The sequence below is a fragment of the Pithys albifrons genome, chromosome 2 (genome assembly GCF_047495875.1).
Source record: "Pithys albifrons albifrons isolate INPA30051 chromosome 2, PitAlb_v1, whole genome shotgun sequence".
Lineage (NCBI taxonomy): Eukaryota > Metazoa > Chordata > Aves > Passeriformes > Thamnophilidae > Pithys > Pithys albifrons.
In genome coordinates this window covers 40,298,091-40,316,509 of record NC_092459.1, presented here as the reverse complement: position 1 = coordinate 40,316,509, position 18,419 = coordinate 40,298,091, and the positions used below count along the sequence as shown (strand labels likewise).

Sequence of the window (18,419 nt, the reverse complement as noted above, 5' to 3'; positions counted from 1 at the left end):
TCAACAGGTGTGTACACTGACATTTGCTTTGTTTCTTTTACTGTACACTGTGAATAAGTTTTAACGGTGCTCACAGTACTTGCTGAAGGTAAATGTTACTCATTTCTCTTAAGCAATAAGACATGTAATTGAGAAACGTGTTAAACTTCAGACCTGTGAACTCTGACCTTTTTAATTTCCTCTGTTTATTTTAGGCCAAATTGACTGGGCTGCATTAGCTCAAGCATGGATTGCTCAGCGAGAAGCCTCAGGGCAGCAGAATGTAGTGGAACAACAAGGAATGATGCCAAACGGACAGGATATTTCAGGAATAGAGTCTGGTCCAAATAACCATAATAATTTTCAAGGGGATCCCAACTTTAACAGAATGTGGCAGCCAGGTTTGTTTTCCCTCATGTTCATTCCTTTTTTTCATGTAATGACATTGTATTGGTGTCAGACATCTTTGGGTGTGAGTATGTCCTGCCCCTCAGGTTTCATGATGCAAAACTATCAGCTGACTTATTTCAAGTATCACAGTTGCTGCTTTCTAGTCAGGGGTTTTACGAAACTGATAACAGTACAGACATAAAGGTCTGATAACAGAACTCAGAAACAGGTTTGTTGTATTCCTGTTGTAGAAAGATTAAGTGCGAATTTCATTACGTATTTATTTCACTGGATCTTATTCTGACTTCTGTGGTTTGTTGCTTATCCCACTGTGATAGAAAGAGCAGGACTGAAGGCAGCAGAAATGCCTCAGAATTGAAGAGCTACTGCTGTCCTGTTCCTGTAGCATAACACCTGCTTCTGGCATGCTCTCAGTATGTAGAACAAGTTCATAATATAACTGGTAGATGGTGACTTAGGTGTCTTAAAATCTTAAAAAAGGGAGATCATTAAAATTCTGTGTGTAAAATATCTTCTTATTACTCCTTAGGATTTACCTTTTTTAATTTAAGTATCAGATTATCATAATTTTAAGTAATTGTAAGTTAAAGTTAATTGGATGCTTTTTTGTTAGTATAGATTATTTTCAGGTTTTTTTAACTTCCTCAAAACTTCAGTTTTGTTCAAAAATTCATGTTCTCTTTAAAACTTCATAAGATAGCACTGGCAGTAAGAATGGGGTTGAATTGGGTGTTTTCTGCAAAGAATGTTGCTGAAGTTATTTTCTGAAAGCTTTGTTATGTCACCACACACTATAACACAATTTAAAGCGTATGAGCAAGGTAGTTGGAAACCTGTGTGCATGTCTTCTGTTTTCTTGGTGTTAACTACACTTCATGCTTGATTCTGGTAACAGTTGAAAGAATAACGCTCCCAGTTTTTCACTGTCATTCAAATTTGTTGAAATGCAACATTTACTATAAGTAAGCCTAATATGTCTTTGGCAGTTCCTGTGTGTGTAACAAAAGAGAGGCAGCCATCAGTTTTCACCTGCCTGCACTGGGCTGCAAGTTATTGTTGGCACACATAAGAATGTTTAACTTTACTACGTGGCAAGTGTATTCTTTATTTCTGAGTAGTAGGTAGATGTTTTCACAGAAATACTGTGTCATTGTTGGGCAAACTTGCTTTTTGTGGTTCTTTCTCCTATGCTTTTTATTTTGGGAGGTGAAAGAGAATAATGTCCTAAGTGGTAGTTTTTGCAAATAGTCACAGAATGGTAAAAATTGTGAAGACACGTTGCCAGTAACTGTAAATGTTTGGTGCCCAAGTTCACTCAGAAAATGCTGAACAGGAAAACATCATAAAATACAGGAGATCCAGGAGTGAGACAAATGTAACGCCTTTTGTTAGTGGGAAATAGCGCGCCCAATGCATTTTGTTACCTGTTGGGTATATCATTCAAAGAATATGTTGTTTTCCCCCTTTTTTGGACACTGATAGGAGACCTTGCTGATGGAGACATGAGCCAGCTTTTCCTTAGTTTAAGCAATGTTATTCTTAAAGTAGTCACAGCAAACAAACTGGATGGCTAGCCAGAGTTCTCTTGCATATTTTACTCTGTTTCTACAAAGCTTTGTCTTTCCTCTGTATCCTTCCAAATTTCTTTTTGGATCCAAAAGTCCTTTACACACCACTAATAAATACCCAAAATGGCAATCTGAAAACCTCACAAGCAATTAATTTTGACAGGGTTCACATTCCGCAAGTGCAGACAGCATGTGTTGTATGTGACTTGAAAGCTTTCAAGTCAACTGACTTCAAGTAAACCAGGCATTTAAATAGTGTCAAATGTTAATACATACATTTGTGAACAATAATTCCTGTAAACTGGCCTTAAAGGACCAGGAATTCAATCCCTTAGAACGCTTAGGTGTATTGACTCTGAAAAAAGGTTTGTTCAATCAGCTAAACGTGACCTGCCATAGATGACAGTGAGAGTAAAAGGAGTGATAAAATCTTTGAATGAGCAAAAAGAGAACAGCATGTAGAAAAACTATGTTAACACTTTTTAGTTGCTTCAGTAATGGATCTTATTATGGTGCAGATGGGAAGGACAGTAAGAATTAGACAAATGGACTAAAGCACTGGATGGAAGGTAGAAATTAACCTGGGATGGCAGATATTAATTCTGTTACTAATGAAAGTTACAAGGTAGCTCTGTCACAGTCTAGAAGTGTCTGTACAGTAAACCTGAGTTATGTCTTACAGAGAAATCAGCCAACAAATTATGGCCACATGGGCTATTAGTTCATTCCTTATACCCTTTTCACGCTGTTAGCCAATTGTAACGTATGTATGAGGGCTTATGACTGTAGCTTATGCTGGGACCTCTGCCAGATAATTGGACAATTCAAGGAACCATCTGTTATTAAGACACAAGGCTTTGGACTGCAGGTTTCAGTGGTTGTGCTGTTCACGAACCCATTTGCTTTCCATAATAGGTGTTTCCAGTCTATTAGGCAAAAGAATAAAACAGCTCATTGCTTTGAAAATTGAAGTAGAGAAGTAGAAAGAGTTTTTTAACAGTTTAAACAATCTGTAAATCCTGCAGTGTACTCACTAGTAGTAGAAATTTATAAAAAAATGTACAGCATGTCTGTCTCTGTCCAATTCTGTTCCCTCACAGCATGTTTTAGTTCAGCTGGGGCTATTTGTATTTCCTTCCTTTAGTTGAAGAAGTTATTGAGGCAGTATAAGAGTCTGATGATTCTTCTTAACTTTATCATCTGTGATGCTGCGAGGAACCTTGTGATACAAGAGCACTGAGTGATTGGTGACTCATATGAATTGTACTAACTTGGTATTGAATTGTATTCTAAATCCTAAACAGAATGGGGAATGCCTCACCAACCCCCTCACCCACCTCCAGATCAGCAGTGGATGACTCCAACCCCAGGTCAAATGGAAATTGTTCCTCCGTCTGAAGACAGCAACAGTCAGGACAGTGGGGAGTTTACACCTGACAACAGGCATATATTTAACCAGAACAATCACAACTTTGGGGGACCTCCCGATAACTTTGCAATGGGGCCAGTGAACCAGTTTGACTATCAGGTGAAACATATTTGTTGCTTTAATATTGTAGACGTGCAGAGTCCCTTCCATGGATGTGTTCCTCTAATATCATCTAGCGGCGACTTTCATTCTTCAGTTCTGCAAACATCTACAGAGTCTGTTACCTGCTAGGTTATACTTTTCCCAAATGCTTTACAGAAGAGACTTCAGAGTTTTCAGTTCTGCTCAGAGGCCAAAGGGTTTTATTTTTCTATAGTAGTAATGAGAAATGGCTGTTGTCTGCAATATTAAAATGAATCACTGTGTTCCAGTATATAAATTAACATTTTGTAGCTTTGTGTTAAAAAAAAAAAAATAGAAAAAAGAGGAGGAGGAAAAAAAATAACATTCAGAAAGATACATAAATACACATTTAATGTACCACAGGAAACAGTCTTGTATTTGCAGGGAGATAGGCTGGATGATCCATTGATCTTTTCCATATCTATCTACTGTGATTCTTTGAATAAACAATGGTATTTCTAAAAAAATCCAAATCCACTTTTTTCTTCATTCTGGCATATAAGTTGCATAGTATAATAAACATGTAGGTGGTTTTAACAATAATAATAGCAGAGAGCATAGCAAAAATCTTTAAACACAAAGAAGTTTTGTATTTTCAGTATTTTTCTTTCAAAAAAAATCTTGATATAAATGACAAACTGTACCTGTTAAAAAAACCTACTTCCTGTTCCTAAACAAATACAAGGGAAGATGGGCAGAAATGTTTCTCTGTCTTCTGGGCTATTTTTCTCCTATAATTCTCTTGTTCAGCAGTATTGTTAGGTAGAGAAGAAACAATTTTCCAATACACGAGTTTATTATAATAATATTCTTTGTTTACTGTTACGGGACAAACTCTTAAAATTCATTTCTCTAAATACTACAGAAAACTTGCTTTGCAGTGAGTAAAAGAGATGTGTGACCTGAAATTGTCGTGGGAGAGTGCTTCAGCACTTGGTGGTGTAAATAGTAGAATATTTGATGCTGTAACTTCCTTCCTAAACACTCTCCTCGTAAATAGTTTCATTAGGCATTTCTGGGCAGGAAAATCTTAAATAACTCCCCATGTATGCCTCAAGAGTTAAGACTTGTGCATTGTATACAGCTTGTCCAGATCTCAAGATCTGTACTAAAATGACATATTTATGCATTTAATATTTTAATCAGTCATACTAAAAAGATTTGTGAATGATTACTGGAAAATGCACAGTGCAAAACTCCTTTGTAATAAAAAGTTAAACTTTGAATTTTTGTCCTCATGTTGTAGCTGAAAGCAAGGACTGCCAGCATAGCTAGAGTTTAAATCTTAGTTTTGTATGCTCTTCATTTAACTGCATGCTACAATGCCAAGCTGGCAGGGAACTGATGGAGATGGATGGTGATTATAGGCTTAATGTTTAGCACAGTAAAAAAGGAGATTGGTTGAAACCGTTTCAGCTTTGTTAGTGTACCTGCTTAAATCTAAGTTTACTCGTTAAGTATTTAAAGGAAACTTGTTTCTTGTGGACTCTGTAGCCTAGAAATTGTGGATTCCTACTTGCATGGATTTTTGTAGACCAACTTGCTCACGTGCTGCATTTAGTGTTACCATGTGAAGAAAAATAAACTGCATTACTCTTTCAGCATGGCGCTGCTTTTGGTCCACCTCAAGGTGGATTTCATCCACCTTATTGGCAGCCAGGACCCCCAGGGCCACCAGGTCCTCCAGCACCTCCTGCACCTACTCAGAATCGAAGGGAAAGACCCTCATTCAGAGATCGGCAGCGTTCACCTATTGCGATGCCTGTGAAGCAGGAGCCTCCACAGATTGGTACATGTTACCCACTCCTTAATGAAAAAAATGTAGAAGCTGTGTTTTATAAAGAATTGCAAAATTTGAAGACTTTTTCTTTTAATGGAAAGAAAAAGATCGGGGAAAGAAAAAGCCATTGTAAATGGTTTTTTCCCCACAATATGATGTGTGACTTTTTTGGATGGGGTGGAGGGTTTGCTTCTTTGTGTTGAGTGGGTTTTCGTTCTTTTGGGGGGAAGGTTTTTGCATCTTGCATAATTGTAAACTTTGCTTATGTAGATGCTGTGAAGCGTAGAACTCTGCCTGCCTGGATTCGAGAGGGCCTGGAAAAGATGGAAAGAGAAAAACAGAAAAAATTGGAAAAAGAGAGAATGGAGCAGCAACGTTCACAGATGTCTAAAAAAGAAAAAAAAGAAAGTGAGGAGGCTGAAGAAGGGGATGGCCCACGGTTACCTCAGAAAAGTAAATTTGTAAGTAGAAGGGCTTGTTTTTTGCCTAGGTTTGTATTTCCTGAAAGCTACCAACTTTCTGGTGTCTTCAAAGGAGAGACTATTTCTGGTTACCTCCTTGGTCTTGTTGCTTAAAGTAAGGCTAAGCTGCTGTTTTGTTGATAATTATATGGTGGTTGGAAGTGAATGTCTGAGAGGTAAAGGCACCTTATTTGATCCATAGTAGCAAAAAAACAACGGTGAAATTGACCTCTTCCCCCCCTCCCGCCCCCCCGCCCCGAACATACAGAGTCTTTGAAAGTGTGAATTTAAAGTAAACAGTATACTGCAGAGAGAAAGTCCTTCACACAACAAACTTAATGAACTTTATAGTGAAGACCTTTTATTACACATAGCACATAGTTTATATAGGGTTAGAACTACAGCTTATTGGCTAAAAAGAGTTACACGCCACCAAGCTAGAAACTTCAGTTGGTTAGAACCCATATCTCACAAGTCCCATGTTTATATCACTTTATCCTGGCTGTTTTCATGCACCTGCAGAGTCCTGTCAATTCCTACTACGTGAATTCTTGGGGAGTAACCCTCCTCCCTACCAGCCAGCAGCAGCTGAGCACTTTGCTGCTTCTGGCTGATAGCTGAGTGTCACAGGGTTTGTGCAGGCTGGCTTCAGTCTTACAGGTTCTTATATAGGTCTGAATTGCTCGCTTTTGATTTTACTGTAGCTACATGAATTCTAAATCAGCAGCTGAAAAAATTCAGATACCTCTGTTTACTGAACTGAGCCCATAGGGGACCTTGCATTACCTTCATTTTAGCAGTTACTGTGTTTGTAGTGGCAAGTGCATATTTGGCAGTGAGCTGATAGCTATGTATTTCCTTAGATTGTATGGGTAGAGGTCCCTGTATTTTTTAGGTAGGAAGAAAATAAATAGTTTTATGATAACTAGTACAGATTTCAGTACAAAAAAATCAAGTTTTCTATTAAAAATAGAAAATAAGGAGCTTGACATCTACATTTTTCCTGAAATGCATGATGCTGTTCTTGTAGGACAGTGATGAGGAAGATGAAGATGCGGAAAACACAGAAGCTGTAAGTGTTGGGAAAATCACCAGGAGTCCATCCCCAGCTCCTCAAGAGGAGCAAAGCGAACCAGAAATGACAGAAGAAGAAAAGGAGTATCAAATGGTATTAATAATGTAGTTCTTATTAAGTATTTTTGTGTAATTGCTTGTATTTTTTGGGCATATCAAAGTAAACCACTTTTTCTATGTCTAATACAGTAAATAGGTACAGTATGCATCATTCAGATATTTGTATATCTCTTCATAATGCTGTCTTCCTCAAAGAAACAAGGATATAGGTTATATAATGTGTTTAACACAACCAGTGAAAGAATGTAATGACTGTAATTTTTACATTGATCATTATTAATTCTATGGTTTTGCTTCACTTGTCAAATTTCCGAAAACTTCTGGTGATTAAGTGCACCAATCTCAAATCCGTGCTTCATCCTCAGTTCCTGTAAAAGGCAATTTAAGAAATGTATTCTTGCAAGAAAGTGCTAGAAACTGAAGTCCTAGACCAGCAGCAGTTTTGCTGTGCCTGCAGAACCTTTGTACCTTGAAATCACAGTGAAATCTAATTGTGCAATTGAAACCTTGTTAACTAAGGCCCTGAATTCTAAAAAGTTTGATGAATATATTTTTGTAAAGCATGTGGCCAGACTGAGCATCTTTGAGAAGTAGCTACCACCACCATCTCAATTTCTGTAGTAAATATATAAACATAAAATTGTATAGAAGTAACCTCTCATGAATTTTGCAGGCAGCATACAGGTCAGAAATGTGCTCCTTTTTTTTGAAAGAACAATGGGGATCAGTTAAAGTACATTTCTGATTTACATTTCATTTATTATATCATCTTTGACATTGGGATCAGTGCCCTGAATAGCTGTGTGCAACACATGCAGATATAGCTCACAGTGAAAATACAAACCTGCAAGTTTTGAAATCAGGTTGCATTTGAACAGTTTCAGTCTTATGTCTTTTAGTCATGTTTATTGAAAAGAAGTCATAAATAAAATGTGTAGGAGACTACTTTTATAGCTCTCAAAAGAAGTGAAGTTCAATGTATGTAATTTGAATGCAGCATTTATTCAAGATATTTTTGGTCTTTAATTGTATATACAATTTTGTTTAGATGATGCTGACAAAAATGCTGCTGACAGAGATTCTCTTAGATGTCACAAATGAAGAAATCTATTATGTGGCCAAAGATGTTCACCGTAAAGCAACTAAAGGTATGCCAGCTTTGGGGGTTTTGTTTTTTTTTCTTAGTAGCTTCTTCTGCGAATATTCTATATTTGCATGTCTCTAGAACATTTAACCTCCATAGTTCTCCTTCAAGAACAATTCCAGTATAATGCATCCAACTTGGTAGAGTTCAAATCCAGTAATCATGTACTGTCGTCCTGTGCAGTGTATTGTGAGTTACCTCAGTTATTCCATTTTTTTCATACAATTCATTTCAGTTAAAATGGTACCTGTGTGTCAATGCTTCTTGAGTTGTAGCTGTATCTTAATACTATCATCTTTGTCTCAAAGCTGTTCAGAAATGAAAAGAGATGAACTTTGAGTCTGCAATTAATAATTTGCTTTCACTATTAACATGTATTGTACATACGTAACAGAGTTAATCTAAATATGTAACTACTGAAATTGAAAATTATGTGCAGATGCTGTAACTTGGAAAGTGATTTCTGAGTATATATTTGGTTTTTTTCTGTTCACTGTTAATTCACAGTTAAATTCTAAATCTTCGTGGTCAGAAAATCTAGAAGTGGTTTTAAATGGATGATGCATTTTTAATGTTTCTTCTCTCCCTCCAAAGAACAGCAATAGTAGTAGATTTAACAATACCATAGACTCATGACTATGAAATCGTGGCTATTTGTGTTAACATGTTGTTCCTGTTGTTGATGTGATACAAAGCTCCTGCAAAACAGCTGGCACAGTCCAGTGCACTGGCTTCCCTCACTGGACTCGGTAAGTATGTTCCTTATTTTTGAGAGGGCTTAAAGGGGAAGTTTCTTGCCTTGCATTTCTAGAAATTGCGTTTTGAAACTAGATTTTAATTGCCTGGGAGTATGGGTCACTTTCTGATAACTTTATCAGCACCTTTGTTTGTTCCACAGATAATCCTACTGATACATAAGTGGGATAGTTTTTAGAGTAAAGGACTAGGCAGTGTGAGTTAGTGTATGAGAATCTTGCCCTAATTTTGAAAATATGTAAACGTTTTAGATAAATTTACTTTGCGAAGTTTGATAGTTTCAGAAGCACACTGCAGTCTTGAGAGAGGAATACTGTTTTATTTGTATCTTCTATCCTGATCTATCCAAACCAGAGGGGAAAGTTGATAGAAGAGTAATGTGAAAGTCTATAAGTAAAAATACTATAATATTTGTAATTATTATTTTATTGAAAAGCTACATAAGCACAAAGGCTCCCATATCATATATTGCTATAAACAATACAGGAAAAATAGATTTAAATTCCATCTTGAGACACAACTGCAAAAGATCTTTCCCAATATGATTTTTATCATCTAATATGTACTACAGCAGTGTCATTGATATGTTCATTATTTGGAATTTTGATGAATTAGATTGAACGTTATCATCACAGGTATTCATGTTTCAAAATTAACTCAGTAAAGATACTAAGAACCTCAGACTGAAAGAAAGTAAAATATCTCCATGTCAGATGTTTAAATTTACTTTATCTTTCTTATCAGTCCAGTAGTTATTAAACTGTGGGGGAGAAGAAAGCCTGTTTCTGTTCCATCTCCATACCTGTTGAAGTGCAGTGTTTTCTAAATCAATATAAAAAAATTGATATGGCATTCAGGATTTCTGTAGCCTGGACTTTGGAGGCGGCTGAAGTCATTTCAGAGGTGTCTTCTGGGAAAGATCCCATGCATTTTCTGTCCAGTTGCTGATACAGAGGCAGGCACTGTTACAGTCTCCACAGGGAGCTTTTTTGCCCTTCCATGCAATGGAAAAAGTATTGTGATCACAGTGGTTGCTTGCCGAAAATAGACATGCTGTTCCAGAAGGAGTAGAGCCAGAGAGTGAACATCAATGCAGATATGGGAGCCTTGAATACACCAGTGAAACAACATTGGCACTTACCAGAATAAAGTGACTTCTTCAGAGAAGAGGAAGTGAAGGAAGGGAATGTTACTCTCCTCTTTGCCTCACAGAAATATTAAGAACAAAGCTTAACCTTTCCTCGTGATAGACTGGACTTTATGCACGCAGGTGGACTGGGTGGTTATGGATCAGGAGACAGTGAAGATGAGAGGAGTGACAGAGGCTCTGAATCATCTGATACTGATGATGAGGAATTACGACACAGAATCAGGCAAAAACAGGAAGCGTTTTGGAGAAAAGAGAGAGAACAGCAACTACTACTAGAAAAACAGCTAGAAGGTAAATCATATAATGTTTTCTTACTGTGCCGTTGTATATGGAGTTTGCTACTTTGTATATGTAAATTGATGGGAGAGGAAATGCATTTTAAGCCAAATTAGAAACATTAGAAATAATGTTATTTTTAATTAAAATGTTTTAACAACAATGATGTTCAAGCTACTTGATCAAAAGGTTTCTTTCTTTTTAAAAAGAAAAAATCCATGTAGTCTTTTACATAAATTACTTCAGAGTGTAAAAGGGAGACATGGTGCACAAATGCATGCTCTAGGTATTGTATTGTACAGATATTGTATAAACAGTATATCACTTTATAAAAATGCATGTGTGTGTATAATGCATTTGTAAAAGTTGTTAATATCTTAGTTGTGTCTGGGGGATAAATTTCACCTTTCGGCACCAGACTGCAGTTTATATAAATTTGATTCCTTAAGGTTGAATACTCTTCAAGTACAAGAAGAACATTTCACATCATCTGAAAAACTTGCCTTTCTGTTACATAATCTCAGGCAGGGCATCTTTCAGAATGTGCAGTGGGACCTGCAGTTTCTTTGAACTTACTGACCTCAGTTATATTTGAGGTTTGTTTCCATATGCTGCATCTTCATAGCTGGATTTTATACCTAATAACAGGGAAAAATTATTCAACTCAGTCAGTTAACACTTAGTCTATGAAGAAGGTAGCACCACAAAATAAAACAAAAAAAAAAAAACAACACAAAAAAACAAACCAAATCTGTGATTTACTTCTGCTTTTCCATACAAGGTAAGGTTGTACTTTCATATCAGTAATGTAGGTCAAAAGGGTATCCCAGTCACCTTGCAGTGCTGGAGAGCAGTCTAGATCAACAGGTGAATGCAGTGTTAACAAGTTATGAACCAAGTTCTTAGGCTGGAGGAGAAACTGCTATTATGATTAGCATCTTTGTTTTAAAGGTCTGAAAATGAAACATATGATGCCCTTAATAAAAGGCTGAATTAACTGAACTTTTGGTTTCCTTAACATTTGTGTCTCTCTCTGAGTGCTTGAAGATGGATGCATAAAAGGATAGTCATGTGGAGAGTGACTGAGTGGTGGCCCATGACCTCTGTCTTGCTAGTGCAGGATGCCAGTGTGGAAACATCTCCATGGGACTGCTTGCAGACATAGAAATCTGGAGTAAAGCAGCTGAAAGCTGATTCTATACATCAAAAATACTGAAGAATACTAAGTGCAGAGTCTCATTTCTAGTGGTGTTTTGGAAAGGCAGATTTCTAATCTACAATACAGCATCTTCTAACACACACTTGCTTCTGCCTGTATTGCATAATAGCTTGGAGACCAGATGGAACTGTTTCCTGGGTTACATTTGACCATCACCTGCCATTTAACCACTCTGTGTTTCTGGATGCAGTTTTATTCCCTAAATTGATTCAGCAGCTTAAGGCCCACATCAAAAGGCCAGTTTTTTTGCTTGAAATGTTGTATGTCAGTTATTTTTTCTGGGTTCCATTTGAAATGGGAGGGGGAGATAAACTTGGACTGTGCTGCAAAGGATCCTAGGTTGAATAGAAATAATTTTTTTTAATTTTGGAAACCTCTGGAAAATGCTCTGAGAGTCTTGAAATCATGTCCTGATACTCATTATGTTACTTTCAAGAAATGTATTTTTAATTCATCTGTTGTGATCATACCACATTTATCATATTAGCTGACTACCAAACTTAAATTTAATCTCAGCTGACATTAATTTTTTGCTTTGTATGAGCTTCACCATATTGCATGCTGTGATTTTAACTTTGTCTTAAATTTAACTTAAGTCTTAAGCAAAGAATTATCTACAAGTCTCCTTTTTTTATGCTATTCCTCCTTTTCTTGGACTTCTTTGGCTATAAAACCCACAAGTTAAAATGTTAATTGATCATACTGGTTAGCATTTAGGATTTAATCAAAATTATCCTTGGAAAACACCATAAATCCTATATTTTATTTGGACAACCAAATAGGTCACTACAGCAGAACTTACTGACCTCAGCAGTCTCCTTCTGAGACTGTTTTGAGTACTGAGGCCTGCAAAGTACAGAGGTATAGCCAACTGTTCTGAGGCTGAGAGGCCACCCATACACTATGTGGGAAATAAAACTTCTTCAGACCAGGCAGTGACTCCTCAAACCCAGACAAACAGGGCTAGAAGAAAGGCAGAAGGCATCAGTACCACCAGAGGAGTGTTGTAGGAAGAAGGAGAGAATCAGGTGTGCAAAAGGTTGCAGAAGGAAAAGGTCTGTGTGTTTAGATGAATTCGGGAATTCTGGTGTTCCAGGATATTTGTTTCAGAACTTCATCTTAAACCACTGAAATATGAAATAACGTCATGGACTTCTACAAATGTCTGGGCTGTACACTTCTTCTAAATCAGGAGGACAGCTTTTCTAGAACTACAAGGAAAGAAAATAAGTGATTTGGTAGGGTGGCAGACAGTGTTTTAATTATACGTATTATGAAAGGTGCTTGGAAATTTGCTTTTGTCAAAGTAACAGTATGAAATATGTTGTCATAGTTCCAAATTGATTGTATTTTTTCCTCTGTGTACCTTTTTTTTTTAGAAGAGAAGCTACAAAATGAAAAAGTTTCAAAGGAGATGAGTGAATTTATCAACAAAGAACAAAATAGTAACTCAGCATCACAGGAGGCAAAAGAAATTGAAGCAGATGTGGTTCATGAAAAGAAAAGATCTCCAAATGCAATCACACCTGAGGTAGAACTCAAGAAAGAGGGTAAAGACAGGACAGGAAGGAGTGGGTCAAGAAGCTCCAGCAGTGGTAGCAGTAGCAGCAATAGCAGGAGCAGCAGCAGTAGCAGCACAGTATCCAGTTCATCCTATAGCACCAGCTCAGGTAGCAGTCGCAGCTCTTCTCGTTCTTCCTCTCCTAAAAGGAAGAAGAGACACAGTCGTAGTAGGACGCCGTCACATAAGGTCAGGCGCAGCAGAAGCAGGAGTTACTCCCACAGAAATAGGAGAGAGAGGAGTAGGAGCAGGGAGAAAATAAGGGAAAGGAGAAGATCTAGTAGAAATCACAGTGCTGAAAGAGGGGAGAGGCGGAGAAATCAGAGTCCTTCAAGAGAGAGGAGCTGGGATAGACGTAGAAGCGGCAGTCGCTCAAGAGACAGGAGAGCAAACCGAGCGAGCCGCAGCAGAAGCAGGGACAGACGTAAGGCTGAAGACCAGCGTAGAAGCCCAACTGGAAATAGGCACAAACATAAAAGTGAGGGTAAAGATCAAGAAAGGAAGAAGGAGCAGGGTGGAGGTGTAGATAAAGACAGAAAAAAGAACAGAGAAAGGGAGAGAGATCAGGAAAAACGAAAAGATAAGCCCAAAAAAGAGGAAAAAGAAAGTAAGGCTGGTAATCATGATGATAGTAGATTAAAGAGAAAAAGAGACAGTGAAAGAATTTTCTCTCGTAATGATTCAATATGTGTGAAAATAATAAGACAGGATTCCAGGCAAGAAAGCAAAAAAGTTACTACCAAAGATAGCAAAAAGCGATCAGGCTCTGAATCTAGTGCGAGGAGTAGTTCTGAATCACCAGGAAGCAGTAAAGAAAAGAAGGCTAAGAAATCGAAGCATATTCGGTCATGCTCTGTGGAGAAATCTCAAAGGTCTGGTAAGAAGGCAAGCCGCAAACACAAGTCTAAGTCACGATCAAGGTAGTATACTTTTAAAGTATTTTGTCTGACTTTTAAAATTCTTTTATATTCCTCTTCATGTGTACGGCATATGAACTTTTTAAATAAAGTATGGTATTTATTAAACTTTTTGCCTTAGGCAAAAGTAACTTTGGAAAATCTTTTAAAACTGTTAATTACTAAGCCTGAAGTGTGTGTGGGTTTGGGGGTCTTTTATTTTTTTCCAATTAACTTTTTCCCCCTTTTCCTTTATTTTTCAGATCAACAACTCCTCTTCGTCGTAAACGCTGAGGAATTTATGGCACCAGTACTATGACGTTTAAAAATTCCATGAGTTATAAAAGGCTTGTCTCATTATAGAGGCACATTGTGGCTATGTAGGTGAAACCAGAATCCTTTTTTTATCTGTACATAGGTGTATTTTTTCCAAATGCTGCTCAGAATGAAATACCTAATAGGATTTCTTTGTATTACATTTTTTCAAGAACGGTAGTGCTTATTAAGACTATAAAACAGGCCATTCTCTTTCAGCTGTAATGTTCTTAAAATTACTATTGAATGTACTGTGATGTCAATAAAGCTCTTTAGTTCATTTTTTGTTTAAAATTCTTGCACCTGAATTTTGTGTTAAAAGGTAGTAAGTACTTAAAAAAAAAAAGGTGGCAGCTTCTTTTAGTATAACAAATTTTTAAAGTATTTGAAAAGGATTTAACATAAAACACCTGTCACAATATGTAATCCACGGATGTGATAAGATTATTGGGGGTGTGGAATAACAGAGAAAAGACACTTTTCTTTAGATATGTGTAACAGATTTTTAATAACCTTTTTATTTGGTCTAGCAAGTACTATATGCCGTGTGTGTAAAATATGGGTCACTGTAATACAAGCTATACTTAGACTGAACCCCATTAGGAATATGTGCGACGGACTGATCTCATGGGACAGTGTTAAGCTCTGGAACTATATTCCTCACCTAGATTTCAGAAAGAACTTTCTGGATGTTCAGGGATATTACACAAACAAATCTCAGAATTTTAGATGTTTTTATGGAACATGTTTACAAATGTCACTCAATACACATTAGAAAACTGACAACAGTTTAGCTTTACATTCTTGGCACATGCACTAAATGCATAGTGACTATTAAAGCTGGTTATTTATGTTAGTGTTACAAGAATTTTGTGATTCCTGTAAAGCTAATACATTGATTTTACACCAATGTCACTAAATTTTTGGGTTTAATATCACCGTAAAGTGAAAGAGGTCACTGATCACTTATTTCAGGAAATTGACAAGAGCGTGAAATAATCCCTGCTAAAAACCAAACCAACAATACACAACCCTAGAGCAATGACTGTTTCAGAAGAACATGAATTCAGAGAGAGATCTGTGCCTAGAAGGTCTAGTATGGCCAGCTGAGAAAAAGATAAAGGCCTAACATCAAAATAAGTTCTCTTTGATTGGCTGGATCTTCTAAGAAAAAAATACACTAGTACAGGAAACTTGCGACTCATGTCTCCATGAACAGATTAATCATTTAAGTAAATTAGAATGCAGCTATGCAGCATTTTTCCACTGTAATTTTTTCCATAAATTAGATGCCGTAATGAACTGCTTTGGTGCGAAGAATCACATTTTAACCGTGTGTTTATTTAAGCAAGCTAATGGCTACTAAATACATGCATGTTTATCAAAACACTGTTACAGATAAATAATCAGTTAATCAGTTATAAATTATAACACTCCTCCCATCCTCAATTATGTCCTTTACATAAACAGTCATACCTATTAGCAAAATGAGGCATAATTTGCAACACGTGACTTTTACTTGCATTGGTAGGAGTATAAATAACAATGTGTTGATCCAATCTTGCTACACTCTTGACTCTGGGTAAGAGTGAGGATTTTTTTTTAAGTAGATAGTGTAACAGTTCAGATATTTTAGAAGGATGTCCTGAGAGAGAAAGAAAGAAATTAGAAATAAGTTTAAGAAGAGCTGTTGAGGAATACAGTTTCCAGGATGTATTGAACTTGATTTTCAGTTCAGATTTTATATTCTCTGTCTAATAATAAAAAAGATTGTGTATGAAAAGCTTTATATACTCTGCCAACAACTGGAACTCTGTCACTTCCTGTAACTATGAAAATTATTTTTTTGACACAAATGCACTTATATGGGTAGTGACTGTATGCCAATAAAAAGAGCATACTATCTCTGTATTTAACTGTTTCAGAAATCTTACTATAACAACCTGCTCAGCACTCACTAATTAAATACCGTTGGTACATCGGTACTCCCTCAGCATCACATACGAAAGACTCTTTCCTTGGGCCTTAGTAGTTCCCTTAGGAATGTGTCTCAACAGAAAAGGCAAATATAACAACCAGTCTTTCAATGACATACTTACAAAGGGATCGTAAAATGTGCAAATATATACAAAAATGGGAATGTATCTTTTTGGAAAAGTCTAAATTGGGTTATTGCTCAATTTTTTTACATTTTGAAATGAACACTTCAAAAATGGGTTCCCTGCATTGCAGCAACACAAGACAGAGGATTTTGAATGTCATGCAGCAACATGACATTTAGAGGCATTTCCCTTGAAAACTTTTTTAATAAATAAGGGATGGTGTGGAATCAAATGGTGATTTCCATGCAAATTGTGAAGGGGAATGCAACAAAATCAATGTGGATATGTACCCCAAAGTATCCGTTATGCCGTATAAAAACAGGAACCAGCCGTGGACATGGATTTGCCGAATAAAGAGTAGTTGAGTAAAGTATTGTGACTTTAAATATTGAGCAACTACATGCATTTTGAAATACAGCATAAGAATGAATAAAACCTCTGTTCTGTTTTTGAGGCCCTGTCTTCAGGAATAGCTACCTCTAGTTTGAAACCAGCAAACTGTCTTGAAACTATCTTGTTAAGTAGAATACTTGCCACTGTGCATGTATTTAATTGCTTGTTACTGATTTTAAAGTCACAAATATAAAAGCAATGGCAATGTAAGGACTATCTTGCTCAGATTTTGTGTATTCTTTGCTAAATAAATTACAAATGATAAATTAATTTGCATAAGTAATATGCAGATACACGTTTTGAAGGAAGGCTTAGTTTTGTGTCTTAAGGAGACTGTCCTAAATACAGGATTTCTTTAAGCTCTGTTTAAGGAAACAGTGCACCATGAGCTTTGTTGGGCGGAAAGCAGGTGAGTAGAGAAGTGATGCAGGTACACACTAAGCAGCTTTGCCATATGTTTAATTGCTGTTGAGACAAGCTTTTTGAGCCCTCAGCAGTCTGTATTTAGCTTTCAAAAGGAAAAAAAAATCCAAACTTTAACTACTACATGAATTACGTGGTATTTACAGGAGACCTCTAAACAGGCAGATCTCAAGCAGTGAGGGTTGTACACACCAAGGATGGTCAGTTAGAGCAGACTGGCAATTAGAGGGAAGAGTACGCCAAACCGGGACAGATTATATTACTCCAGACGTCCTGCAGCTGGGAGGATGCCCCTGCCACTGGTTTTTGTGTGGGCCGAGCCTCCAGCCCTGCTGCTGCCAAGGGCCAGCAGGAGCCCAGGCTGTGCTCACCGCCTGGCAGGCTCGGGAGCGCTCCTGCTGCTGCTCCCATGGCTCGCCTTCGCCCTGCTCTGCACCACTCCTTTCCACTGGGCTTTCTACTGAGACCTGCAGCTTAATAAAGTGCCAGAAAATGAATCTTATTTTAAGCTTGTTCAACTAGCTCACCGTGGAGATTTGAAAATGCTGGATGGAGCCCACACTGTGGAAGAGGCTCCCGTGTGTGTCAGGCGTTGGGCAGCAGAGCCCGGCGATGGGAGCGGGAGCGCACCCTGCGCCTCCTGGGCCGCAGCCTGGCCTTGGTCTGCGAACGGCGGCAGCAAATCAGCCTGCATGGTTCCCAAGAGGAAGCGCTCGGGCCCTTGTCTGGAGCACAGCCACGCTGGGAGCCCGGAGTTGTTCCATCCCAGGGGGCGGGGCAGGGCAGTGCTGCGGAGCTCTCCCTGCAAGCTCCCCTGCAAGTACAGTGTCTTGGTAAAACACGTGACCGAAAACTGTTCATATGTCGGAGCCTCTGCGTCCCGAGTCGGTATATGTATGTACGGCCTGAGGCGAACGCAGATTTGGGCAGGGCTCTCCGCACGTGGGTGTGCCATTCCAGCCCGCGCAGTGGATTTTTTAGGTGAGGCACAGCGTGCGCAGAACTGCCCCACTGTTTAAGTCCTGAGGTCCATTTGCCACTGCCGAGCGAGCTTGGACAGTGACAGTAAAGTCCTTGGGACTGTCACAGCACCCGGTACTAACCCGGGGCTGACCCTGCTGAGCATCCGAGATCTGACAGGATCATTGAACTGCTAGCGGACGGTCCCCACTAAGACTCGAACTCAGGACTTTGGGATCCGGAGTCCTCTCCATTACACCTCGGGACCGTCCTTTTCTGGAGTCCAGGAGCAGGAGTAAGGGGCACTCGTTCAGAGAGCGCCGCTCCAGGAGAAGGCCC

General features: G+C 38.1%; 1 protein-coding gene across 2 annotated transcripts in view; it reads left to right on the top strand.

The window, feature by feature from the left end:
• The window catches only part of PNISR (PNN interacting serine and arginine rich protein), a 29,984-nt gene extending 15,488 nt beyond the window's left edge, over nt 1-14,496 (top strand). For both annotated transcript variants that reach the window (XM_071548798.1, XM_071548799.1), the window contains 10 exons: nt 195-380; nt 3,263-3,486; nt 5,113-5,299; nt 5,561-5,751; nt 6,782-6,919; nt 7,934-8,033; nt 8,725-8,778; nt 10,056-10,226; nt 12,810-13,911; nt 14,151-14,496. In XM_071548798.1, the coding sequence (XP_071404899.1) occupies nt 195-380; nt 3,263-3,486; nt 5,113-5,299; nt 5,561-5,751; nt 6,782-6,919; nt 7,934-8,033; nt 8,725-8,778; nt 10,056-10,226; nt 12,810-13,911; nt 14,151-14,181 (2,384 nt within the window). In that variant the 3' untranslated portion in view covers nt 14,182-14,496. The remainder of the gene's footprint in view (nt 1-194; nt 381-3,262; nt 3,487-5,112; nt 5,300-5,560; nt 5,752-6,781; nt 6,920-7,933; nt 8,034-8,724; nt 8,779-10,055; nt 10,227-12,809; nt 13,912-14,150) is intronic.
• The last annotated feature ends 3,923 nt before the right edge of the window (nt 14,497-18,419 follow it).